We start from the raw sequence: 21,791 nt of genomic DNA on the forward strand, positions 1-21,791 counted from the left end.
CAGTGGGATGAGATGAGGTTCACATTGTATAGATGCTTTCCTCAGACTCTGTCTACATGTGATTTTGCTTAGGGTTACCTTTTAAAATCACTTCTAGAAAATAGTCTAAATCAATAGACCTGTAACAGTCAAAGAAACCTACCTTAGCCACATGGCAGCTAGGGAAGAAAATATCCCTTCCTCCCTTTCCCTACCCCAACAACAAAAATAACAGGGGTATAGACTGAAGAAGACCCTTTGGGTAAATAGTTATAGGGAGAGCCTTGTGGGACCAGGATGACATTTCTTTTGACAGATGTGTCTGTGGAACAAACATCGAGAAGCTATGTTTTCCTTCTACATCCTCTCTCCCTACACTCACAGGCCCTGGTGAGGGTCATCTTTGAGCTTCATAAACCTAAAATGAGCTGATGATGTATCCCATCTCTCTACACTACTCCTTGCTACTATTCCTCTGATCATGACAAAGTCTAGTAAGCCAATAATTCCCTCCTTTTCTCCCATATACTCTATAATTACCCTTTTATCCATCCATCCATTACCCACCTATCAGCAGGTATTTGTTGATTGCTTTATTGAGGACTAGACACTATACTTGACCAAACTTAGTAAGACACATAGTTTAACATTGTCTTTGCTCCTAGCTGTGTGGAACAATACCCAGCACATCATATCATTAGAAACTGGCTGAATGAATGAATGAGCTCACAGTTTATTAGGAGGAATGAGACACAGACCAAAAATAACTCGAGTGTAAGACAGAATGTAGTTAGGGTCATAAAAGAGCTCCAAGTGCTCAGTGAGTTCAAAGGAGGTAGGAGCTTCTCTGACTGAAGAATCGGCAAAGGCTTCATGGAAGAAATGGAGATAGATGATCTGGCTTTTTAAGAAAAAGCTAGGTTATAACAGCTGATATGGCAGGGGAAGGAACTGTTGGGGACACACACTGCATGGACCAAGTTTTGAGGGGAAAAAGAATGAATTCTGGGTGTAAAGAGATATCTAAACCTGGGCAGAGCATAAGTTACATATTCTGGAAGATCATTTTTGGAAGGTAGATTATGTTGGAGGACAAATAGTATAATATCTTACAGGCCAGTTTAAGGATCAGGGTTTCATTTTTTAAGGTTCTATAGGTAGTCAGACCATAGCAGAGAAATGACATCACTGGCATTGTGTGTAGGGCTACCTAGACAATGGTGTTATAAAATGTCAAGACTGAAAAATGATTACATACAATAAGGGAATTCAATAAGACAACTAAGAAAATGGAATAATACACAATTGCTTTTGTGTGGGAAAATTTGAGTTTACAATATAAAAAATACTGGGGGAAATATTTGAGGTACTTTCTGCATCAAAGGTTAGGCTTTATTTTTACTTCTTTGTAATATACCAAGAGCTGCTAGAAATTAACAAGCTAGCTTGGCACAATGGCTCATTCGTGCCTGGAATCCTAGCTACTTGGACAGAGTTCTGGAGGCTCATGACTCAAGGCCAACCTAAGCAAAAAGTTATCAGGACCCCATTTCAAACAGCAAACCAGGTGTGGCGACACATTCCTGTCCTCTCATCTACTCAGAAGTTGTAATTAGGTAGATCCATAGTCCAGGCAAAGCTTTTTAGGTTTTTTAGAAAAGATCTAAAGCAAAAAGGGCTGGGGGTGAGGCTTAAATGACAGAGTGTCTGCCTAGGAGGTATGAGGTCCCGAGTTCAAACTTTAGTGACACACACCCCCCCCCCCCCCACACACACTAAAACCCCAAAGAAATAATCAAGCTAAAAAACATCAACCTCACAAAAATATGAGCATATGAACTACTCAGACTTAGAAAAAGTGCTATCATACAGTAGAATGTCATGACCCAATAAACAGACGTTGGCAGTAGTACTATAATGTGTGGATACAAAAAACTATCTTGTTTTAAAAGTCCAATAGCCTAACAGTGGATACGAGATATTTGTGCATATTTTATTGCACATATAGAGTATCTGTGGAAAATACCAGGGGCTGTCCTAGAGAGTTTACTACAGAATTTATCATTTTATAAGCAGAGGGAACACTATGTTAATTTAATAGGACTTGAGCAGGTTTCCTGGATGTGGGACTTTGGGCTTGAAAACTGAGACAGTCTCAGGAAATGGGGAAGAATTAATCATCTTTAAAGATGATCTTCTTTGTTACTTCACTGGCTAGATTACAAACTCTGAGGGCAGGATTTCCTGTCTTCTTCATCACCAAGTCTCTGTCATTGTGTGGTAGGGATCATGGAAGAGGAGGGAGTCGTAGAAGAATAGTTCCTAATTGGTCTTGAAGTGTTGTGGAAATGTGGTCAACACCCTTCTTTTATTGGTTTGGAATCCTGCCTCTTAGATCATTTCTCCTTTTATGAGGAGGCAATAACTTCCTGACAGTTACAAGAAAGGCATACACTTTCTGAAGAAGTAAAGAACTTTGTACTTCTCTATCAAATATGAAGAAGGCAGGGGAGATGATTAGCTCAATGAGAAAGTAGGAATGACTCCTCTTGGGACCTATGGTGGAGCAGATGGTGCAGGAGCCCAACCTCCTATGAGCTCTCCTGCCAGTCTGGTGAAGGGGCGGAGCATACAGGGAGCCAGCCAGAAGCAGCAGAGAAAGAAAACTTCAGGGATCTCAGATTATCCAGCGTTATCCAGTCAGCCTAGACCTGTTGCTGCCTACCAGGACCAGGCTGGAATTGGGGCTGAGAAGGAGCAAGACCATGTTGGGGATAAGGCAGCTTGTGCTGTGGACATTCTGTGCAGGTGAGTAGCCCTTTTCTTGCTCAGTGCCCAGGGGCAGGTGAGACATAGAGGCCCAAAACGAAAAGAGACACTCCCACAGAACTTTTAGATGTGTCCCCAGCAGCATTGTTGTACCCACTGGGTATAGTTACACTTTCTATTGTTTGGGCAGAAATTTCCAGACCAATACCCAAATCAGAACAGTCCTTGTTTGCATATTAGTAAGTAGAACACTAGCCCACTGCTGAAATGAAGAACACAGAGTATCCTCAGGATTGTATTTCCTATGCCAAGATAGATCACAGGGTCAGACACAAGATTTGACAAGGGAAACAAGGTATTTGAAATCAACATTGTTTCAGAAAATCTAGGATACAGATCTACGGATCTACATATGTTTGTGAGCTAGGATTTTAACTGTTGCCTTAAAACCAGAGGGAGAAAAACACAATTGTTAAGTGGTAACACCTGTATTATATAGAGGGAAACAGAGGCACACCTATCACCCAACATCATGCACAGGGCAACAACAAACTAGAAAGCTCTTTCTGAAGATCAAAACACCTTTCTCTCTATTCTGGTATTGAAGATGAAAGTAAGAGAACTCCCAGTCCCACCCTAAATGGAAACCAGGCCTTTATAGGCCTGTGACTAAATCCAAATTAAGTGATAAATAGTAAAGTAGTGGTGTGGGGACACTCATGAAGCGGAGTGAATATCAAAATGAAAGTTTGGGCCAGGAGAGGCAGAAAACAGAGAGGGAAGCTGAGAGATGGGGGCTGGGAAATGTTAGAAGAACTTTTAGTTTTGTGTATTTAGAAACGGTTGCAGGCTTCCAGGATCTGGCAATAGGGGAGAAATGAGAATGTACAGGAAATTCACAAGCCCAAGACTGGGGAAGCTTTGGTTCAGAAATCCATACCTGCGGACACACTGGCATATACCGGTGGGGAGCCCAGATCCACCTGGGCGATCACCCAGCACAGTTCTCCCAAGCTCCCAGGCTTACTCTCTTGTCCCATTTCTAGCATCAGTGTGGGACCCTGGAAGGGGGAAAAACTGATGAGAAGGAAAGATTCCATCATACTGGTTGGAGGTAGACCTGGAAGAGATCAATTGGCTCAAGCTGACTCAGGCTCTAGCAGCAGGACTCTCTACCCCAGGGCAGAGGGCCCTTGTCATCAGCTTAGATAGCCTACTAGGTTCATTCCTTCCTCTAAATAGTTCCTGAGCACATGGTTTGTGTAGGTGCCCTAAGAGTAGAGAATCTCCATATTCCCCAGCCCAAGAATCTGAATGGTCAGAACCTCAGCCATCAGATCCAGGTGGTAGATGCTTCAGCTCCATAGCAAAGAGGCTGATAGGAAAAGGCCTTGCAGCCAGTCTCTGCCAAACCAAATTGGTCCTCCATGCCCTGCAAACCTTCTCCTCTCCCCAACACCCAGCCTTGCATTCCACAGTCTGGTGGACACCCATACAGGAATAAAAAGTTCTTATTGCTTAGGGGAGAACCAGAATGTGCTGCTTGTGGAACTGAAAATGAGAAGTCGTCTTAACTCCGAATTTCCTGGAGCCTCTGTTTTGCCTCTTTCTGTGACCCCTGGGTGAACTGATCTGGCAGAACTAGTTCTGGGGTATGTTCTGATAAAGCGTGTCTTCTACCCTTACCAGCTTCCCTCATCCTCTTCCCTGCCCTTCCCAGCCAGCTCAGCCCAGAATGGTCTGCCTCATGCCTTTTCTTTCTTCTTCATCTCCTCTGAAGAGAAAGAGGACCCAGAACAATGAGGCAGATGAGGCCTGGCTGGAGGCCAACTGGAGGTGTAGGGACAGAATTCAGAGATTGGAACTGTTTAATAGTGAAGGGGCCATTGCCAGTCCCTGAAAGCAGCCAGGCAGCTCTCTCCACCCTGCCTCATTAGAGTGTGCAGCCTAAGGTACACAGGGGAGCCTCAGGTAGGAGGAATGAGATTGGGAAGGGCTTCATGGAGGAAGTAGAGCTTCAGTTGGGATATAGAATGAAAGGAAAATTGTCCCAGAAGAACCACAGACCATAGACAAAGTCATGTAGAGCAAAGAGTTTATTGCCAGCAGGACCGGCAAGGCCAAGTTCCCACAGAGGAGAGGAAAATGGCACCTGAACTCTCTTTTGGGGGGTCTTTATACCCTCATGCAACTAAGGTGGGAGGTGCTCGGCCTGCCTCTCAGGTAGCCAGGGGCGGAGTCGCATTGCCAAGGGCAGAGCTTATGGGCCGGGGGACATCTATAAGCTTACATAGAAAACATTCCCTTCCTTCTCTATCTTGATTATGCCCACTAGTAGATTCTGCTAATAGCAGGGAGGGGTGAATATGGGGTGGGGGTGATGCTGAGATGAATGAGATAGGTCCTGGGCTCATCAGACTTGAGGAAACCAAAAACATCACATAAGAACATGTGGAGAGGACATAAGTCAGGGCACTAGAAAATTAAAACAAGCAAAATGGACTCAAGTGGACTTCTTTTTTATTGCCATGTGCTGACGATTCTACACAGAATTAATTATAAAAACACCTCCCTGTTTAAAGAATTGTTCCTCTCATCTTGGCCCACTCTGCCATCACAGGTACTTCTTAGCTGACTATAGTATGGGTGAATTACTGCAGGGAGGAATTTACAATGTGTAAAGTGTGCATAGTACTCCCCATGGGGTTATTACATATTGTAACTGAGTTAGCACATATAAAGGTCATAGCACACTCTCCAAATGCTTGTTATTATTGCTGTTATTATTAGCATGGATAAGTGTAGTAACAAGAAGTCAGAAAGATGTTAGTGGGTAATCATCTGAAAGACTGCATCTGGCAAGAAATAAGAGTCAGAAGTCACTGTGGATGAGTTGTAAGTTATCACGGAAAAAGACACCATATGGCAGGCAGCTCCCAAAGACTGATGGAGAAAATTCTCCAGTTCTCTAAAGTGTGTACAAAAGCACGAGCTCTTCAATTCCAGGAAGTCTTTGTAGCCACCAGACTCCATCAAAGATTCAATGTGATGGAAGGTACAGGACCATGAAAAAAGATGCATAAAAAGGACTCACCAGGAAAGAAAACTCCAGGGGGAAAGTCACAGATCATCTCTGCCAGAGCCGTAAAAATCTCCAAAGACCTGACAGCACACACTCTCTCTCTCTCTCTCTCTCTCTCTCTCTCTCTCTCTCTCTCTCTCTCTCTCTCTCTCTCTCTCTCTCTGTGCCTTCCTAGAACTGCTTCATTGTTTTCCAGGGTTAAGTTAGAAAATCTCAGGAAAGTACTGCTTAACAAAGGGAAATAAAGGCATTGTTACCAACTGCCAGTGGCACATATGTATAATCCTAGCTACTACTCAGGAGGCTGAGATCTGACAATAGCAATTCGGAGCCAGCACAGACATACACATTATAGGGACTCTGATCTCCAACTAACCAGCAACAAGTCAGAACTGGAGGTGTTGCTTTAGTGGTAAAGTGACAGCCATGAGCAGAAAAGGCTGAGTAAGAGTATAAGGTTGAGTTCAAGCCCCGCTATTGACACAATAAGTAGAAAGATACATAAATAAATCCATCATTGCAAAATATCATGCCAGGTGAGAAAAATGCTTTCTCTTCTCTCATATGAAGTGGTTTCAATAAGTCCATGAGTGCTTGATCCATGGTGAGATTTTAGACACAGTCCCCATTAGGGTGACTTCCCCTAAATGTGCTGCCTTCCACCTGCCTACTCTGAAGAGCCACATAACCATTGTTTCCAAAGGCCTGGGGAACTCCTTAGGGTTTGCTCTGTCGGAGATGCATGTTTGGACCCTGGCTCACTTACCTACCCAAGTTCTGTCTAGTGGCTTGGCCCTCCAGGGATGATTTAAGAGGCTTAGACTCAGACATGCATATCAAATGAAGATTAAATAAGAGTGTACTTCTTGCGCCCAGCAAAGGTGGTGTTTGGGCCAGAGCAGGTGAGCAAAGTCAGCCTATAGGTACAGCTGCCATGTGGGCAGCCTGCCTTTCATCTACTTTACAGCCTCTGCTCTTGCTGCTCTCATCCCCAAGGCCTGCCTCCCTTCTGGGGCCTGAGTACCACTCGTTGGCTCTTGAATGTAGTCCCTGAAGCCAGTTGACAAAGGAACCCTGTGCCTCTTAGAGGTACAGTCAGGATAGCAATGCCCCAGCCCTAACCCTAAAGGTGTCAGTGTAAGAGATATATATTGGGAGGCAGGGGGTGTGGGGGAGTGACTCTCAGGACAGTGGCTATCGACTCTGGTTGCCCATCAGAATCTCCAGGGGAGTCCACGTACAGATGCCAGGATCCCTCATACCTTCTAAATCAGAATCAGAAGGTCATGAACTAAATGTCTTTCTGAATATTGAAAAACTACCTATGTGATTTCTGATGTGCAGTTTACATTTATAGTTACAAACTGGACCTTGAAGCCAAATGGATTTGATGACCAGTCTGCTTGATGACCAGTCTCCTTTGGCATTTGATGTGTGATACCCAGTTGATCATCATCTCCCTTAGTTATTATCCAACACCTGGTTTGGGGGTCTCATCTAGCTGAGTCCCATTGCATGTGTTCTCAAACTAATGTGCATACATGCACGTTACCTGGGGATCTTGTCAAATGCGGACTGATTCAAAAATCCTCTTCTTCTTCTCCTCTTCCTCCTCCTCCTCCTTCTTTTTCTTTCCCCAGTCCTGGGGCTTGGACTCAGGGTCTGGCACTGTCCCTGGCTTCTTTTTACTAGGCCAGCACTCTGCCACTTGAGCCACAGTGCCACTTCTGGATTTTTCTATATATGTGGTACTGAGGAATCGAACCCAGGGCTTCATGTATACAAGGCCGAGCACATTACTACTAAACCACATTCCCAGCCCCTAAAGATATGCATTTCTAACAAGCTCCCAGTTGATGATGCTAGAGGTCCAGGGACTGCAGTTTGAGAAGCAAGGCTCTAGGCAACAACTGGCTTATAGGAAGGTGTGATCCTCACCTTGCCTTTGACCTTCACAGGGCTTCTTGGTAACCCAGTCACACTGCAGATTATGATTCTAGACACCAGGAGGCCTGGAGCCAGTTTGCACTTATATTCCTGGCAGTGTTCAGCCTTGCTAATTTTCCTCTTCTTCCTGAGATATTCTGTTGTGTGATGCTCTTTGCTTGCTCTCCTCTGTCATTGGACATTGGATCTCTTATGTTCCTCTGCTCTGCAGTCTCATTCTCCTCTGCCCTGCTGTGAAGCCTCTGATCACATGCTCAGTTCTAGACTCTCTTCCTGTGTCACTATGCATCCACATGCATGTTCCAAGATTTAGTCACACTCCTGTGTGACTCATCAATGTCAATCTTCTACTTTTACTTTTCTCCCCAACCAGAGACCCACACGTCTAACAGCCCACACAGCTTCCCAACTTAGTGACCTCAAAATGCTTCCAACTCACAGGCTAAAGCCAAACTCACGATCTGGCTCTCTAAAACTGTGCTTTCCCAGAGATCTCTCTGTCTATCTGTCTCTCTGAAGAAATGACATCTTCTTTATCTAGGGATGTAAGCAAAATCCTAGAAGTCATCTGTTGCATATTCTATTGTTATTTAAGGAACTCACTGAAATGTACTGGCTTAAAGTAACACTACTCATTTATTTTGCTTATAAATTTGCCATTGGGATGGGGGCTTGGCAGACACAACTTGGCTTTGCTCTCTGCCAGCTCCAGCTCGGGGTGACTTCATTGGGGAAGGAAGACCCCCACTTTCAAGCTGGTATACTTGGTGATTGGCAAGCTGGAGTAGACTCTAGTTCTCTTCTCTGTGAGCTCTCTATAGGGAAGCTTCCTCACACATGTGGCTAGAGGCAGGCCGAGAGCACACATCTACAGAAATAGGAAATGGAAGAACCTAACCTCAGAAACGAGCCCAGCATCATCTCTACCACATTTCTTTTGTCAGTTGTTCACAGAACCTATCTCAAGGGAGAGGACACAAGCCCCAGAACTTGATGAGAAGAGTTGTCAAGAATTTGAGCACTGGCAAGGAATGTGGCTTAGTGGTAGAGTGCTTGCCTAGCATATATGAGGCCTTTGAGTTTGAGTCCTTGGTACAATATAAACACAAAAATTAAAAAAAAAAAGAATTTGAGCACTATCTTTTAAATAGGCCCTATGGCCCTTGATCTCTTTCACTCTTCATTCTTCATTCTTCATCTCTTTCATTATTATACCCTAGTGATTTTAGTTCTGTTCATTTATTTCCATTTCGTTTCCCTACTGGACCCAGCCCATGCTTGCGACACCCCCTCGCCCCCCGCCCTCCGGCTGTAGTGTGCCTCTAGAGTTGCTTTGTAGGACAGTCTTATTGGGGTGGCAGTAGGCAATTTGGGTGAAAGAGGGCTGATAGTAGGATTTATTTGTTGCCCTGATGACCTCTATGTTTATTTGGAATGACAGTGGGAGACCAAAGGCTCTCATACAGGGAGACATAGCCCCCAGAACTCTCAATGCTTTTGCTACACACTGCTCACCTTCCTTAGAGTTTATCTTGCTTCTCCTCCAACCTCCTTTCCGTAGGCCCTCGGTCAGGAGAGTGGCCCCTCCTATCCAAACTCCCCTTTCTCTCCTCTCAACAAGCATGTAAATACTTGTCACCATGGTGGTGTCACATTTATTCTGTGATTACTTATTTATTGCCATCTGACTCATCCAGAAGACGGATCCTTGAGAGCGGAACTATGTCTGTCTTTGCTGCCAGTGTCTTCCCCATCTGTCAGGGATGGAATATGGGCGCCCAGCACCATGCGGAGGGATGTTAATGAAGGAACTCCTACCCTGTATGCCCTCACTTGGCTCCGAGCCTGTTAACTTTCACTGTCTCCTGTGCTGCCTCTCCTGCTTTCCCTCTCTCACCAGGCTGCTTTGCCTCTCTCTAAGCCTTATGCTCCTACGCTCACGTAGTTCTCTCCAAATCTGCCTGTGTCAAGTCCCTTCCCATAATCTGCTGGTTGATCAGAGGGGCTAGCTAGAGATTGATTCTCTAGGTTAAAGGAAGAGTCGGTCACCTAGTATGTTTCCACTTTCTCCCTCCTTCCTTTTCATCTTCCTTCCCTCCCTCCCTTCTTTCTTCCCTCTCTTCCTCTTTCTCCTCCCTAAAGTGGCTCCTTCATTTTAGCAGGGACTGTAGCACCTTCTGTGTGTGAGTTTCTCAGGGCCTACGTGAGCCTGATAGGCTTGGAGGTGACGCTTGGCTTCTCTCAGACTGCCTGTAATGGCAACACTCAGGTTTTGTCTCCGCTGCCTTCTCCCTACCGGCTCAGTAGGATGTGTCTCCTTCCTAGATCCCTCTGTCTCTAAAGAAGCCCTCTCTGCCCAGGGCATCAGCCATCACACTGGGAGCCCATCACCTCCCTGACGTGCTCCCTTCCCCTCCCCCAGTGACCTTTGGAACACTCCCTCCTTTTCTGCCCCTGTGAGTCAGGGATGCCATAAACACCTGACAAGAGCAGACATGATTTCAGACAGCCATTTCCTCTTAGGACCGTCACAAAGGTTACTAGGAGAGGAGCATAAAATGTGGTCTTGGGCTGTGGAGCTTGCTGCCTCGCTCCTGCTTCCTGATTTGTCTCCATCTGCACCCAGGGGAAGGGGTCACATCTACCATGAGCAAGGCTGGGCCTCCACGTGCGACCTAATCCATCTTCACTCTCTTGTCCCCTCCCAGATTGCGATCTTGCTCCCTCTGGCTTCTGTATTTTCACTCTCTCCCTTTCCAGGAGCTGCTTCTCTGAAACTTGTAAGCCACCCGAAGTCTCTCTATCTTCAACCCAGAGGGGACTGAGGAAACCTGGAGACTCTTTGAGTCCTTCAGTTTCAGCTTTCTCATCAATGGCTTCCCTCAGTGTCCACTTTCCTTACCTTCCACTTCTTTGTATTTACAATAGCACTATGTGCTAACTGCAGAGCATTTGAATAAAAGTTCACAAAGGCAAACCCCAAATTATACACTCCCCAATCAAAAGATAACTGCTATCATTAGTATAGTGTGTGTGTGTGTGTGTGTGTGTGTGTGTGTGTGTATACTTCTAGAATTTGCTCTCTCTTTCTCTGTGACTGTGACTATGTGGGATGGTGACAGGGTTGTCCACAGAGCTTTGCATCCTGCTTTGTTCCCTGGTTTATATGAGTTCAACATGATGAGTTGACTGCCTCGGGGCTATGCTAAGTCTCATGATCTTAATAAGCCTTGCCATTAGAATCTCTCTGCCTGGTTTAATGCAGCCTCTGGCCTCTCTTATCACACATGTTGTACTTTAACGCTTGATCAGGCTCTGTGAGGATGTTCATTAGAAGTGACTTCCAACTGCTTTTTTGAGCAAGGACTGTGTTACAAACCACTCAGTCAGCAAGGTCTAGTTAGCATCCAGCTCTGTGGAGACCACTTCCGGGTTGTGCCAGTGCATGGTGGATACAAGAGGAGTCTGAGTCTGCGTCTGCTCAGAGGATCAAGGCATCTGGTGAGGGGAGGAGCCTGGGCACAAGACTTGCTGCAGCCTAAGGTGGTCATGAGGACTGGAGTGGTCCAGAGGCTCCCAGAGATGCAGCCAGGAACAAGCCCTGTGGATCTCCCTAGTGCCCTGCAATAAACTAGGGCAGGAGAAAAAAGCTATTGAATTGATCTCAATTTATAGTTTCTAAAGAGCTACATTAGTGAAAGAGTTCAACACACCAGTACCTAGGCTTGAACACAGAGCCTCACGCTCTTGCTTGGCAGGTTTCACTCAAGGCTGGTGCTCTACCACTTCTGTTTGTGTTTTTGTTTTGTGTGTGCGTGGGGGGGGGATGGTTAATTGGAAAGAAGAGTCTCATAGACTTGCCTTCCCAAGCTGGGTTTGAACTGTGATCCCCAGATCTCAGCTACTCAGCTCCTGAGTAGCTAGGTGTGAGTCATCTGTGCCTAGCTTACACATATGGAGTTCTAAAGTATCCCCTTGGAGCCCTTGTACCTCTCTTCTTCCCCATGTCTCTTTAGGAGCACAGCCAGGCAGGATGAGCCAGCCTGTATCTGTGGACTGCCTCCTTCTCCCTGGAACCAGCTCCTCCTCCATACTGTGTGACATGACATCTAGCTCAGGCCGCTGGGTCTTTTCTGGCCCAGAATCTCCTTACTACCCAAGAATGTGGTTTCTCCAAGCAAATGGATTTTCCTAGGCAGAGACATTGCTGCCAGTTCCCCAGGGCTCCCATAATGCATCTGGAGCAGGCAGTTCCATCAAGCATTTCATTATCTTCTCAGACATATTACTTTCAGTTTAGCTCTCAAGAGATAGTTTATTATCTTCTTAACAAACCTTAATTATTTACAAGCAATCATCGAGGCCTCAAGCTGGGTCACTATTCCTAGCTTCTTAGCAGGATAAATGATTTCATTTCCATGCAGGTCTCCTTACAGACCCAGCTTTCTCTGGGGGGTCATTGGGTCCTTCTTTTTATTTGGGGGTGATTTCTTGGACTCTCTGGTGATAAATCCCACTTACCCGTGCATACATTTCCTGTAACCATTTCCTTGCTGACAAAAAGCTCTTATTGGAGCTCCTCTTGAATGCTGGGCCTTTTGCTGAGTCCTGAGGAAACCCAATGGGTGATGTAGACTATTCCAAGAATTTTGCTTTAGTGCCAAGTTAAAGGGTGTGTACTTCATGTTAAGTCACCCAACCACCACAGCACTCTCAAGTTAGAGACTGGTTATTCTCATTTCACGATGGAGGAAACTGAAGCACAGAAATGCTAAGTTACCCAAGGTCAGCCAGCTTGAGGAAGCAGAAGAATGCCAGCTGGACAGTGTAGACCCAACATTTATGTTCTTGTCCATTCTACCATCTTGTGAAATAAAGTTTCCTAGGAGAGAAGTAGTAGGAGGCAGGTACTTGTGGTAGATGACACGAGGACAGAGTTCTTTAGGATATTTCCTTTAAACTAATGCCTGTGCTCAAAATGTATCCATACACTATTATAATATGGGAAGACTTTTATGTTCCCTTTCTTGCAGGTAAAAGTAGAAATGCATTTGGCATTAATGCATTATTAGTCATTAACACTTTACAGCAACTGTGTTAGTCAGTTTTCCATTGCTGTGGCAAAATACCTGGGAAAATTGACTTAAAAGGAGGAAAGCGTTATTTATATTGCTCATGGTTCCCATCCATGATCAGCAGGCTCTAGTCATCCACTTTGGGCTCAAGGCAGAGTAGAATATCATGGTGGGGTGGGGCACATGTAGAACAAAGTAACTCACCTTATCATTGTAGGGGAAGGAAAATGGCCACTATATAATCCACCAGGGGCTGTCTTCAAGTGTCTTCTCCCTTCAACTAGGTCCCACCTCCTGAGTTTCCATAACCTCCTAACACCATGTAAAACTTAAAAAAAATCAATATATTACAGCTCCGAAGTCCCACTTCTGACCAAGCCTTTAACATAATGGAATTTCAATCCAAACCCTGACTGCAACTTACTTGATCAGATAGATGCTCTTCTTGAGTTGCAGAAGAGCTCTACCTTGAGAAAAAAGGAGAGTGGGGAGAGAGGAAGGAAGGGAGAAAGGAGACTTGATGTAGGTGAGGAGAGCCACAGATATTTGTGCAGGGCATGTGGGCTCTCTGGACAACAGAAAAGTGATGATATCCAATGTCAACATATATAAGGAAGCAAGAAGGAGGTAGTAGGAAGCATCTAGAAATGAACTTCTCCTCCTGGTCATAGCTTATGTGCAGCTTGGATTTTTGCTTCCTCCATCAAGTGGGGATGTAAATGAAGGATTGTAGAGTTAATTAGCATAAGACCTATTGAAAGAAGAGAAAGAAACTCTATTGAAATAACTAAGTCCAGCCAGATGTTTCATTGCCTGCCATGTCATAACAAGAGACTGCATCAGCAGAAAGGATTTATGTTAATAATGGCAGATGGCCATTGGCATAACGTTCTTAAACATAAGATGCATTCTTATCTATGATTATGGAAAATGTAAGTGGGGGTCAGGGCATTGGAATCTGTTAAGATTCGTCTCAGGTTTACAAATGCCATCTAAAAAATCTTCTATGAAAAAAAACTTCTATGATCTAATTTGTACAGGGTTTTTTTGTTTGTTTGTTTGTTCACTAGTTTCACTTAGAGACACAATCTCACTATGTAGCCCAGGCTGGTTTCAACCTCACAAATCCAGCCTGTCTCTTCAGAGCTGGGGTTACAGATGTATGCCACCACACCAGCCTTATTTTTTGCTTTCTTGTCCATTCCTATCTCTTCCCTTATGATTGATCCCTATGATGATCTCTAAAGCTATGAATTCTTCTGTTACAATCTTTAGCAATTACTGTTCCTTTTTGACTGCACACCCATGGTGATGGCAAGTGGCTGTCTCTTGTGATTAACTTCTAGCCCTGGATATACCTACAGATTACAGATGAGAGAGAAGAAATGGATTGACATGAAAAAAAGTGTAACAGCAGTAATAATTTACTAAGCACTGATAATTAGTTAATAACACTTAAAAAAATCCTCCATACCTCTGCAGGGCTTAAACCCTCAGCATCATGCTTGGTAGGCGGTTTGTTACTCTACCCCTCTCAGATGAATATAAACATAAACAAGCAGAGAAGTTACCTCTCCTGTTTTGCTGATTCTGCCTCATTTTCCACCTCCTGCACTGGAGCCCCTGTCCTCAGTTGTAGACATCTTCCTGTCTGCTTGCACTCTTTTGATGACCCTCAAGGTGCATTGGCCTTAAATGATGGAGAGCTGATGACTTCTGAGGATGCAGGTCCTTTCTGCACATCTCAGGGAACTCCAGACTTACATAGCCTTCCCCTTCAAGATCTCCACTTGGATGTCTGCAAAGCATCTTGAACTTCATATATCCACAAATGCATCATCTTCACTCGGAAACTGGCTCTGTCCTCGGCCTTCATCATCTCAGCAAATGACAATTCGATTCTTCCATTTATTCTGAACAGATCCTTTGTGTTTGTCTCTGGTTCTGCTTTTCTTCTACCATGTCAATTCTACCCTGCAATCAAATCTCGTTGGTTCTACTTTCTAAATACATTCCACTGTGGAATGTCTCAACACCTTTACCATCTGGATAGTTGAAATTGCTTTTTGCATGGCTATCCTGTCTCTACTCTTGTTCCCAGCCCCCTTCTGTCTAGGTGACCAGTTACCCTACATAAACCAGAATGAGCTGTTAAAATACATGCCAAATAGGTTAGTTCTGCTTAGATCCTCCAACAGCTTTACACAGCAAAGCAATAATGTCCCTCGGACACCCACACTTCTCTGCCTTGTTACTCCCCACTCATGTCCCTCAATACACTCGTTTTCTTGTTGCTCCTGACATTATTCCTGCCTTGCTCTCTGGCTCTGCAGTGCCATGCCTCTGCCTGGCAAGTTCTTGCCACAAGTTTCCATCTACATGGCTGTCTGTGCCTATCATCTATGGCAGAATAACCAATCAGCCCAAAAGTTAATGGCTTGAACCAATAAGAATCTTCCTCTTACTCATACATCTTCAAGTTGGGAAGGGCTCTGCGGGGGTGTAGCTGTGCCCTTTCGCCACAGGGTGTCAGCTAGGTTTGCTCAGGGCCATGCCTTTGTCATTGAAGCTGGCATGAGAAGATACCTGGGCTTCCTCAGAATGACAGTTGGGTACCCAGCAGAGCCTCTCAAGAGGATCATTTCAAACACTCTCCCTTTCAAGAGTGAGCTTCAGAGTGGCACTGTGGTGACAGGCCTACCCAAATTCAAAGGGAGGGACACAACTGCTACCTCCTAGTGGCTGAGAGTCATTGTCACCAGGGAAGTAAAGCCACTGTGGTGGGAACTAGTCATGTGGCCAGTTTTGTTTTTTTGTTTGTTTGTTTTTTAAAATAATGAACTCTTCTGTGAATGCTCTATCAGATTTGATTTAATATTATTCACAAAACACGACCACATGTGAGCACTCCAGTAGCATTTGTTAAGTAAGTAGGGTATGATGACACAAACCTGTAATCCCAGACTTGGGAGGCTGAGGCAAGTGGATACTGAATTAAGGCCAGTCTTAGGCTATATAGGGAGTTCAACACTGGTCTGTGTTACACAGTGAGACTCTGCCTCAAAAGAAAAATAAAAGAAACTATGGGTATAAAGGTGTACATAAATGAATAAATCATCACTGTAGCAAAAAAGGTGTTGGATAATATTTATAGAGTCTTCTGCATGCCAAGCACTGAGGAAAACATAGACTCATAGTATCTGTCTTCATCTCCCCTTCAACTTTGGGAATTAGGGCTCCTATTTCACAGCAAATTTGGGCTTAGAACATTTACACAGCTGCCAAGAGGTGGGGCTGAGGTTCAAAGCCAGGCTTTAGCCACCAAATGCTTTGGGATGCAGACAAGGTGAGCCAGGGCACACGCCCATCTGTCTCCTTCACCTAGGTGTGGAGAAAGCTAGTGTGCCATGACCCTAGTCACCGCCAGAGCTCCAGTTGAAGTCGGCGGGAGCGGGGGAGGGGGGGCGCGGAGGGGGGCAGGGGCGGCAAGGCACCAGGGGCATCCTTACAGAGGTTCCCTGGGCAATGAGTGGCTACATCCATGTCATTTATTATTCTCTCTCCTTCCAACTTTCCTTCTAGTCTGGGTGACTGTCCACACCATCACTGTGGAAACTCCGCAGGGCCCTATTAAGGCCACCAGGGGAAGGAGCGTGACCCTCCCATGCACCTACCGCACATCTTCACTAGACCGGAATGGATTTATCCAATGGGATAAGCTTCTAAGGAGTCACTCGGTAAGGCTTCTTAAAAAGTTGGGGGTATTCTGAACCTAATTACCACCCAATCATGACTCCCTTGAATGGAAGAGTGGTAAATGTTGCAACTAGAGGAACCAGATCATATCATCATCTTTGAAAAAAAAAATCCCCCTTGTGCTGGGCGCCAGTGGCTTACATTTATAATCCCAGCTATTCCAGAGACTGAGAGCTGAGGATCGAGGTTCAAAGCCAGCTAAGGCAGGAAAGTCCGTAAGACTCTTCTCCCTAATAAACCACCAAAAAGCTAGAAATGGAGCTGTGGCTCCAGTGGTGGAGGCCTTGTGCACAAAAGCCCAGGGAAAACCAGCACCCAGGTCCTCAGTTCAAGGCCCAAGACTAACATAAAAATAAAAAGTCCCCCTCCTAAGGATGTATCTCCATTGACAAGGCTCAGATGACTTAGTCTGCATTGGTTGAGTCAGGCACTCTTTGTTTCGTGTAACATACATTCTGACGCCAAATTTCATTTTAGGGAGTGTCCCCCCCTTGTTTGGAGAGTTTCGTTTTCTGGTTTTCAATAGATAATATAACCCCATGACTTGAAAAATCAAAACCTCATTTGAAGTTTACCTTGAGAAGTCTCATTCCCACCCAATGCCCATCCCGGGAGCCCTGTTCCTCCATCCTGATTCTGTGTCCTGCTTTGAGGCACTGATGCTCCACACCAGACCTGACCGTGGTCGCCACATTCTCTGCTTTCTCCCTTACCATGCTCCACCTCACACTGCAACCGCTTCCTACTCTTGGAGTCTTCCTTGCTCGTGTTTCCCTGTGATCTCCATGAGCAACCCTTGATCCTTTGGACGAAGTCACATGGGGATTTGACATGTCTCTACACACTTACCTTGAGGGTCTCCATCTACCCATGTCTCAGTGAACATCTCCACATCATTGGCTCTCAAATCTCTGCCTCGGTTGCATTTGCTTTTTCATTTACTGTGCTTTTTCATTTGAATAACCCTCTGGAGCTACAGGTACTCACATATGGGCAGGACATCGTTTATCTTCAAACATTCTCCTCCTATGTGTTTTCTCTCTTGGAGGGACAGCACCCAAAAATCCAAGCCAAACCCCTTACCGTGAGGGCTGTCACTCCCAACTCTGTACATTATACCAATGTCCAGATTTCATGGGTGCTCCCTCCTTGCATTCCACAAGCTCATTTCACCCTTCCTGTCTCCATCGTCACCACCTAAAACCCACCTTTTCCCATAGAAGTTGCTAAACTGATTTCTTACCTCATCCCCTTTCTCCAATCCATTTGCATCCATGTGAAGAGATAATTGAACATGCATTAACTCCCCAGATCCTCCCAGATAAACCACAAACTATTAAGTGCCACATATCCAACTCTAGAATGCCCATGGTGGCTCTCAGCTCTGCCACTTAGTTAATTAACCCTTGAATGAATTGGAGGGAATCCTTCACTTCTTGCTGCCCTTTTCTTATGTGAAAAATGGACCCCTCATAGACCTCTATGTGGGGTGTTGTGTGTGATATAGTACTGATGTTATATTGTCATCTACCCAGGCTCACCTCTCACCAATCCCTCATTCACACACCCACTTTTTCCTTACTGGACAACTTACCACTTGGAGCAATCCCTCATTCTCACACCCAGTTTTTCCTTACTGGACCACTTACCACTTGGAGCTGATATGGTCCATCCCCTTCCAGGTCCTTCCTGTGGCCTAAAATGTCCAGCACATTTATTCTACTACCACATACACATTCCCCACCCCCAGTCCCTGGCTAATTAGCCTGGCTAATTCTCAGTTGTTGATTTCAAGTTTTAGTGCAACTACCACCTCTTCAAGGAGGCTGACTCTGACTCTGACTTCCCAGCCTAGACTGAAATCCCATAGCTCATGGGAAAATGTTGTAGTATTTGGTGGCCTATCACTTTCCTAATACTTTGAGGGTAAGAACTCATGAATATTCATCCCTGAACACTAGGCTCCTACTAGATGCTCAGTTATAATTATGGCTAGCTCTTAGAGACACCCAGTCAGGCAAACCCTACCTCTGTTGTATAGATTGTGTTTTAATCCTCACTACAGTCTTGTGAGACAGGTGTTATTATTACCATCTCTGCTTTGTAGAAGAGGAAATAGAGCCACAGAGATGCCAAGAATTTTGCTTAAATTTATTAGTCTAGCAAGGGATTTGAATTGAAGCAATCTGGCTTACCCACGAAAGTCATGTTTGATAAATGATGAATGGATCAATGAATAAATAAATTCCAGGGATTCGAGTCAAGAAAATAAAATGACCTCAGAAGCCAAGGTGGTTAACTAATATGATGTCCAGTACATGACCGGTGCTCAGGAAGTATTGGTTAGGCCAGCATGATAGCACATGCCTGTGATTCTAGCTACTTGGTATGAGTATTCAGGAGAAAGGAGAATTTAAGGTCAGCTCGTGCAAAGTTAGGAAGCCCTTAACTAAAAAAAAAAAAAAACAAAAAACCCAAAAGAGCTAGGGGCGTGACATAAGGCCCGAGCTCAGTGTCCAGAATAGGGTGGGATAAAGGGTATTGGTTGGATGAATAATGAGTGATATTAGAGAATAGACTGGAATGGAACTGAAGAGAAGAGATGCCAGAAATTTCAGAAGCGAGTGTTGGGTCAGGTGTTGGTGGCTCACACCTGTAATCCTAGCTACTCAGGTGGCTGAGATCTGAGGATTGCAGTTCACAGCCAGCCAGGGCAGGAAAGTCAGTGAGATTCATATCTCCAACTAGCCACAAGAAAACCACAAGTGGTTCTGTGACTCAAGTGGTAGAGAGCTAGCCTGAAAAGCCCTGAAGAGCTCAGGGACAGTGCCCAGGCCCAGAGTTCAAGCCCTACCAGCAAAAAATAAAAAGTGTTGAGCCCTGAGATTTCCTCACTCGCTCACTCACAAGGTACTCCTGTGGTAGGAGCTATCTACCTGCCTCCAGCCTCTGTATTGCAGTGTTTCCACTCAAAAACAAAATTTCAAACTACAGAGTAAGACAATAAAGAAGTCCACATCTGGGCTGTGAGAATGGTTGATGAGGGCAGTCAGGACAGCCTTAGGGTGAAGACAAGTGGGCCTTTCTTCTTCCTCTCAGGAAAGAGTGGTCACCTGGACGTTTTCTACCCAAACCTACATCTACGGGAGCCGTTATGAGAACCGCGTCAATATATCCACCCATGCAGAGCAGTCTGACGCCTCCATCACCATCGCCCAGCTGACCATGGAGGACAACGGCACCTACGAGTGCTCTGTCTCACTGATGTCAGACCTTGTTGGAGACTCCAAGGCACGAATCCCCCTGCTGGTCCTTGGTGAGTGTCTCCATCTCTTTGCCCAGGGGTGGGATGAGGGTAAAGCTGGCAGAAGCGCCCTGGTGTGAGATTCAGCCATCAAGCCACGGGGAGTATGGCCCAGTCTACCTCAGGATGGCCACTGCTCCTCCCAGTGGAGCACAAGGCCCTGCAATGGTAGCTTGTCCCCCAAGGTAGAGGAGGCAGGTTCTCAGTAGTCCCTTGTTCCATCTGCACTTCTTCCCCACATCACTCCTTCTCATTTGGGGCCAAACTCATCAGAGAGCAGAAAATGAAAAATCCTAAATCCTGTTGCAGCCTCTTCTGTGCCCTTGTTGGTCCTCAGAGGGTTGGATCATGGCTGTCTTAGGGGTCATGCCCTTTCCCTGTTGTCACCCTGATATAAAGTCAGCTCTGCAAGGGCACTATCTCCCCACCTCATCAATCTTGATCAGATTCTACTTACTACCTTTGAAATATAACTTTTTATTCCCATACTTACTGGACTTTTTAGCTTTTTAGCCACAAGACTTACTGGAATTTTTAGCTTTGGAAGGATAGGGAAGATCTAGTTTAATATTATCATTAAGCCTGGCACTGGTGGTTCATGCCTGTAACCCTAGCTACTCAGGAGGCTGAGCTCTGAGGACCACAGTTCCAAGCATGCCTGGGCAGGAAAGTCTATGAGACTCTCATCTCCAATTACCCACACAAAATCTGAAGCTGGAGCTGTGGCTCAAATGGTCGAGTACTAGCCTTAAGTGAAAAAGCTAAGGGATAGTGCCCTGGCCTTGAGTTCAAGCTCCAGTATAGGCATGTGCACAGGCACACACACACACACACACACACACACACACACACACACACACACACATCTCATAAGGTAAATGAGGCCCAGAGAAAGGCAGAAACTACCTGGAAACTAGTCATTGGAAAGGTATCTTGCCTCTTTCTGTGCTGGTGGACAGTGTCTCTTTAAGCCAAAACAATGGATTCCTTTTCTTTTTCTCTTTACATTACTTGATAGAATTTTGTTTTTAAAAGATAGTTGCTGGACTTTTTGGAAGGACTGTAGTGCATCAATGCAATGCAGACTAGTACTGTATAAATCATTGAGCTGGTCTTCCACCCTGCCAGTGTGATATAGATGATGGTAAGATAAGTAGGTGCTCTTCCAGACTCTTCCTCATGCCCTTTCTCACTCACTCTTCTATGTATTTTTCTCATTCTTTAAACAAAAAAAGGATTAAGTGAAAAGATCACTTACAATTTGCTTTTGCTTAAAAATGTTGCAGGCACATTTCTCCTGACCCACATTCAGATGACAGGGAAGAATATATATATCAGGGATGTACTAGGACCTATCCAATATTTCCTGCTGGTGGATTGTTTGCTTGTTTATTGAGTTAGAATCCTGCCAAACAGCCCAGGATATCCTTGAATTCATAATCCTCCTGCCTCAGCCTCCTAATAATGGGGTTATAGAAGTGTTCCATCATTCCTGGGATCATATTGATGACTCTGTGTGTGTGCATATGTGTGTGTGTGTGTATGTGTGTGTGTGTTTAGTACTACCATATACCTGTCCCTATATGGACACATACATGTATAATTGAGATACTTTAAATCATTTCCATATGGATTGGGAGGAAGATAGCAGGAACCCATGTAAATATGAATGCCTGATTATGCCTTTCTACATCCCAAGTGCCTGCTATATTTTAAGAGGAAGAGACTAGGGGCTGGGGATATAGCCTAGTGGCAAGAGTGCCTGCCTCGGATACACGAGGCCCTAGGTTCGATTCCCCAGCACCACATATACAGAAAAAAACGGCCAGAAGCGGCGCTGTGGCTCAAGTGGCAGAGTGCTAGCCTTGAGCAAAAAGGA

General features: G+C 45.0%; 1 protein-coding gene across 1 annotated transcript in view; it reads left to right on the forward strand.

The window, feature by feature from the left end:
- The first annotated feature begins 2,625 nt into the window (after positions 1–2,625).
- The window catches only part of Gpa33 (glycoprotein A33), a 30,206-nt gene continuing 11,040 nt past the window's right edge, over positions 2,626–21,791 (forward strand). The window contains exons 1-3 of the mRNA XM_048357115.1: positions 2,626–2,787; positions 16,435–16,589; positions 19,708–19,924. Of these exons, the coding sequence (XP_048213072.1) occupies positions 2,745–2,787; positions 16,435–16,589; positions 19,708–19,924 (415 nt within the window). The 5' untranslated portion in view covers positions 2,626–2,744. The remainder of the gene's footprint in view (positions 2,788–16,434; positions 16,590–19,707; positions 19,925–21,791) is intronic.

Source organism: Perognathus longimembris, chromosome 11 (genome assembly GCF_023159225.1).
Source record: "Perognathus longimembris pacificus isolate PPM17 chromosome 11, ASM2315922v1, whole genome shotgun sequence".
In the NCBI taxonomy this organism is placed as follows: Eukaryota; Metazoa; Chordata; class Mammalia; order Rodentia; family Heteromyidae; genus Perognathus; species Perognathus longimembris.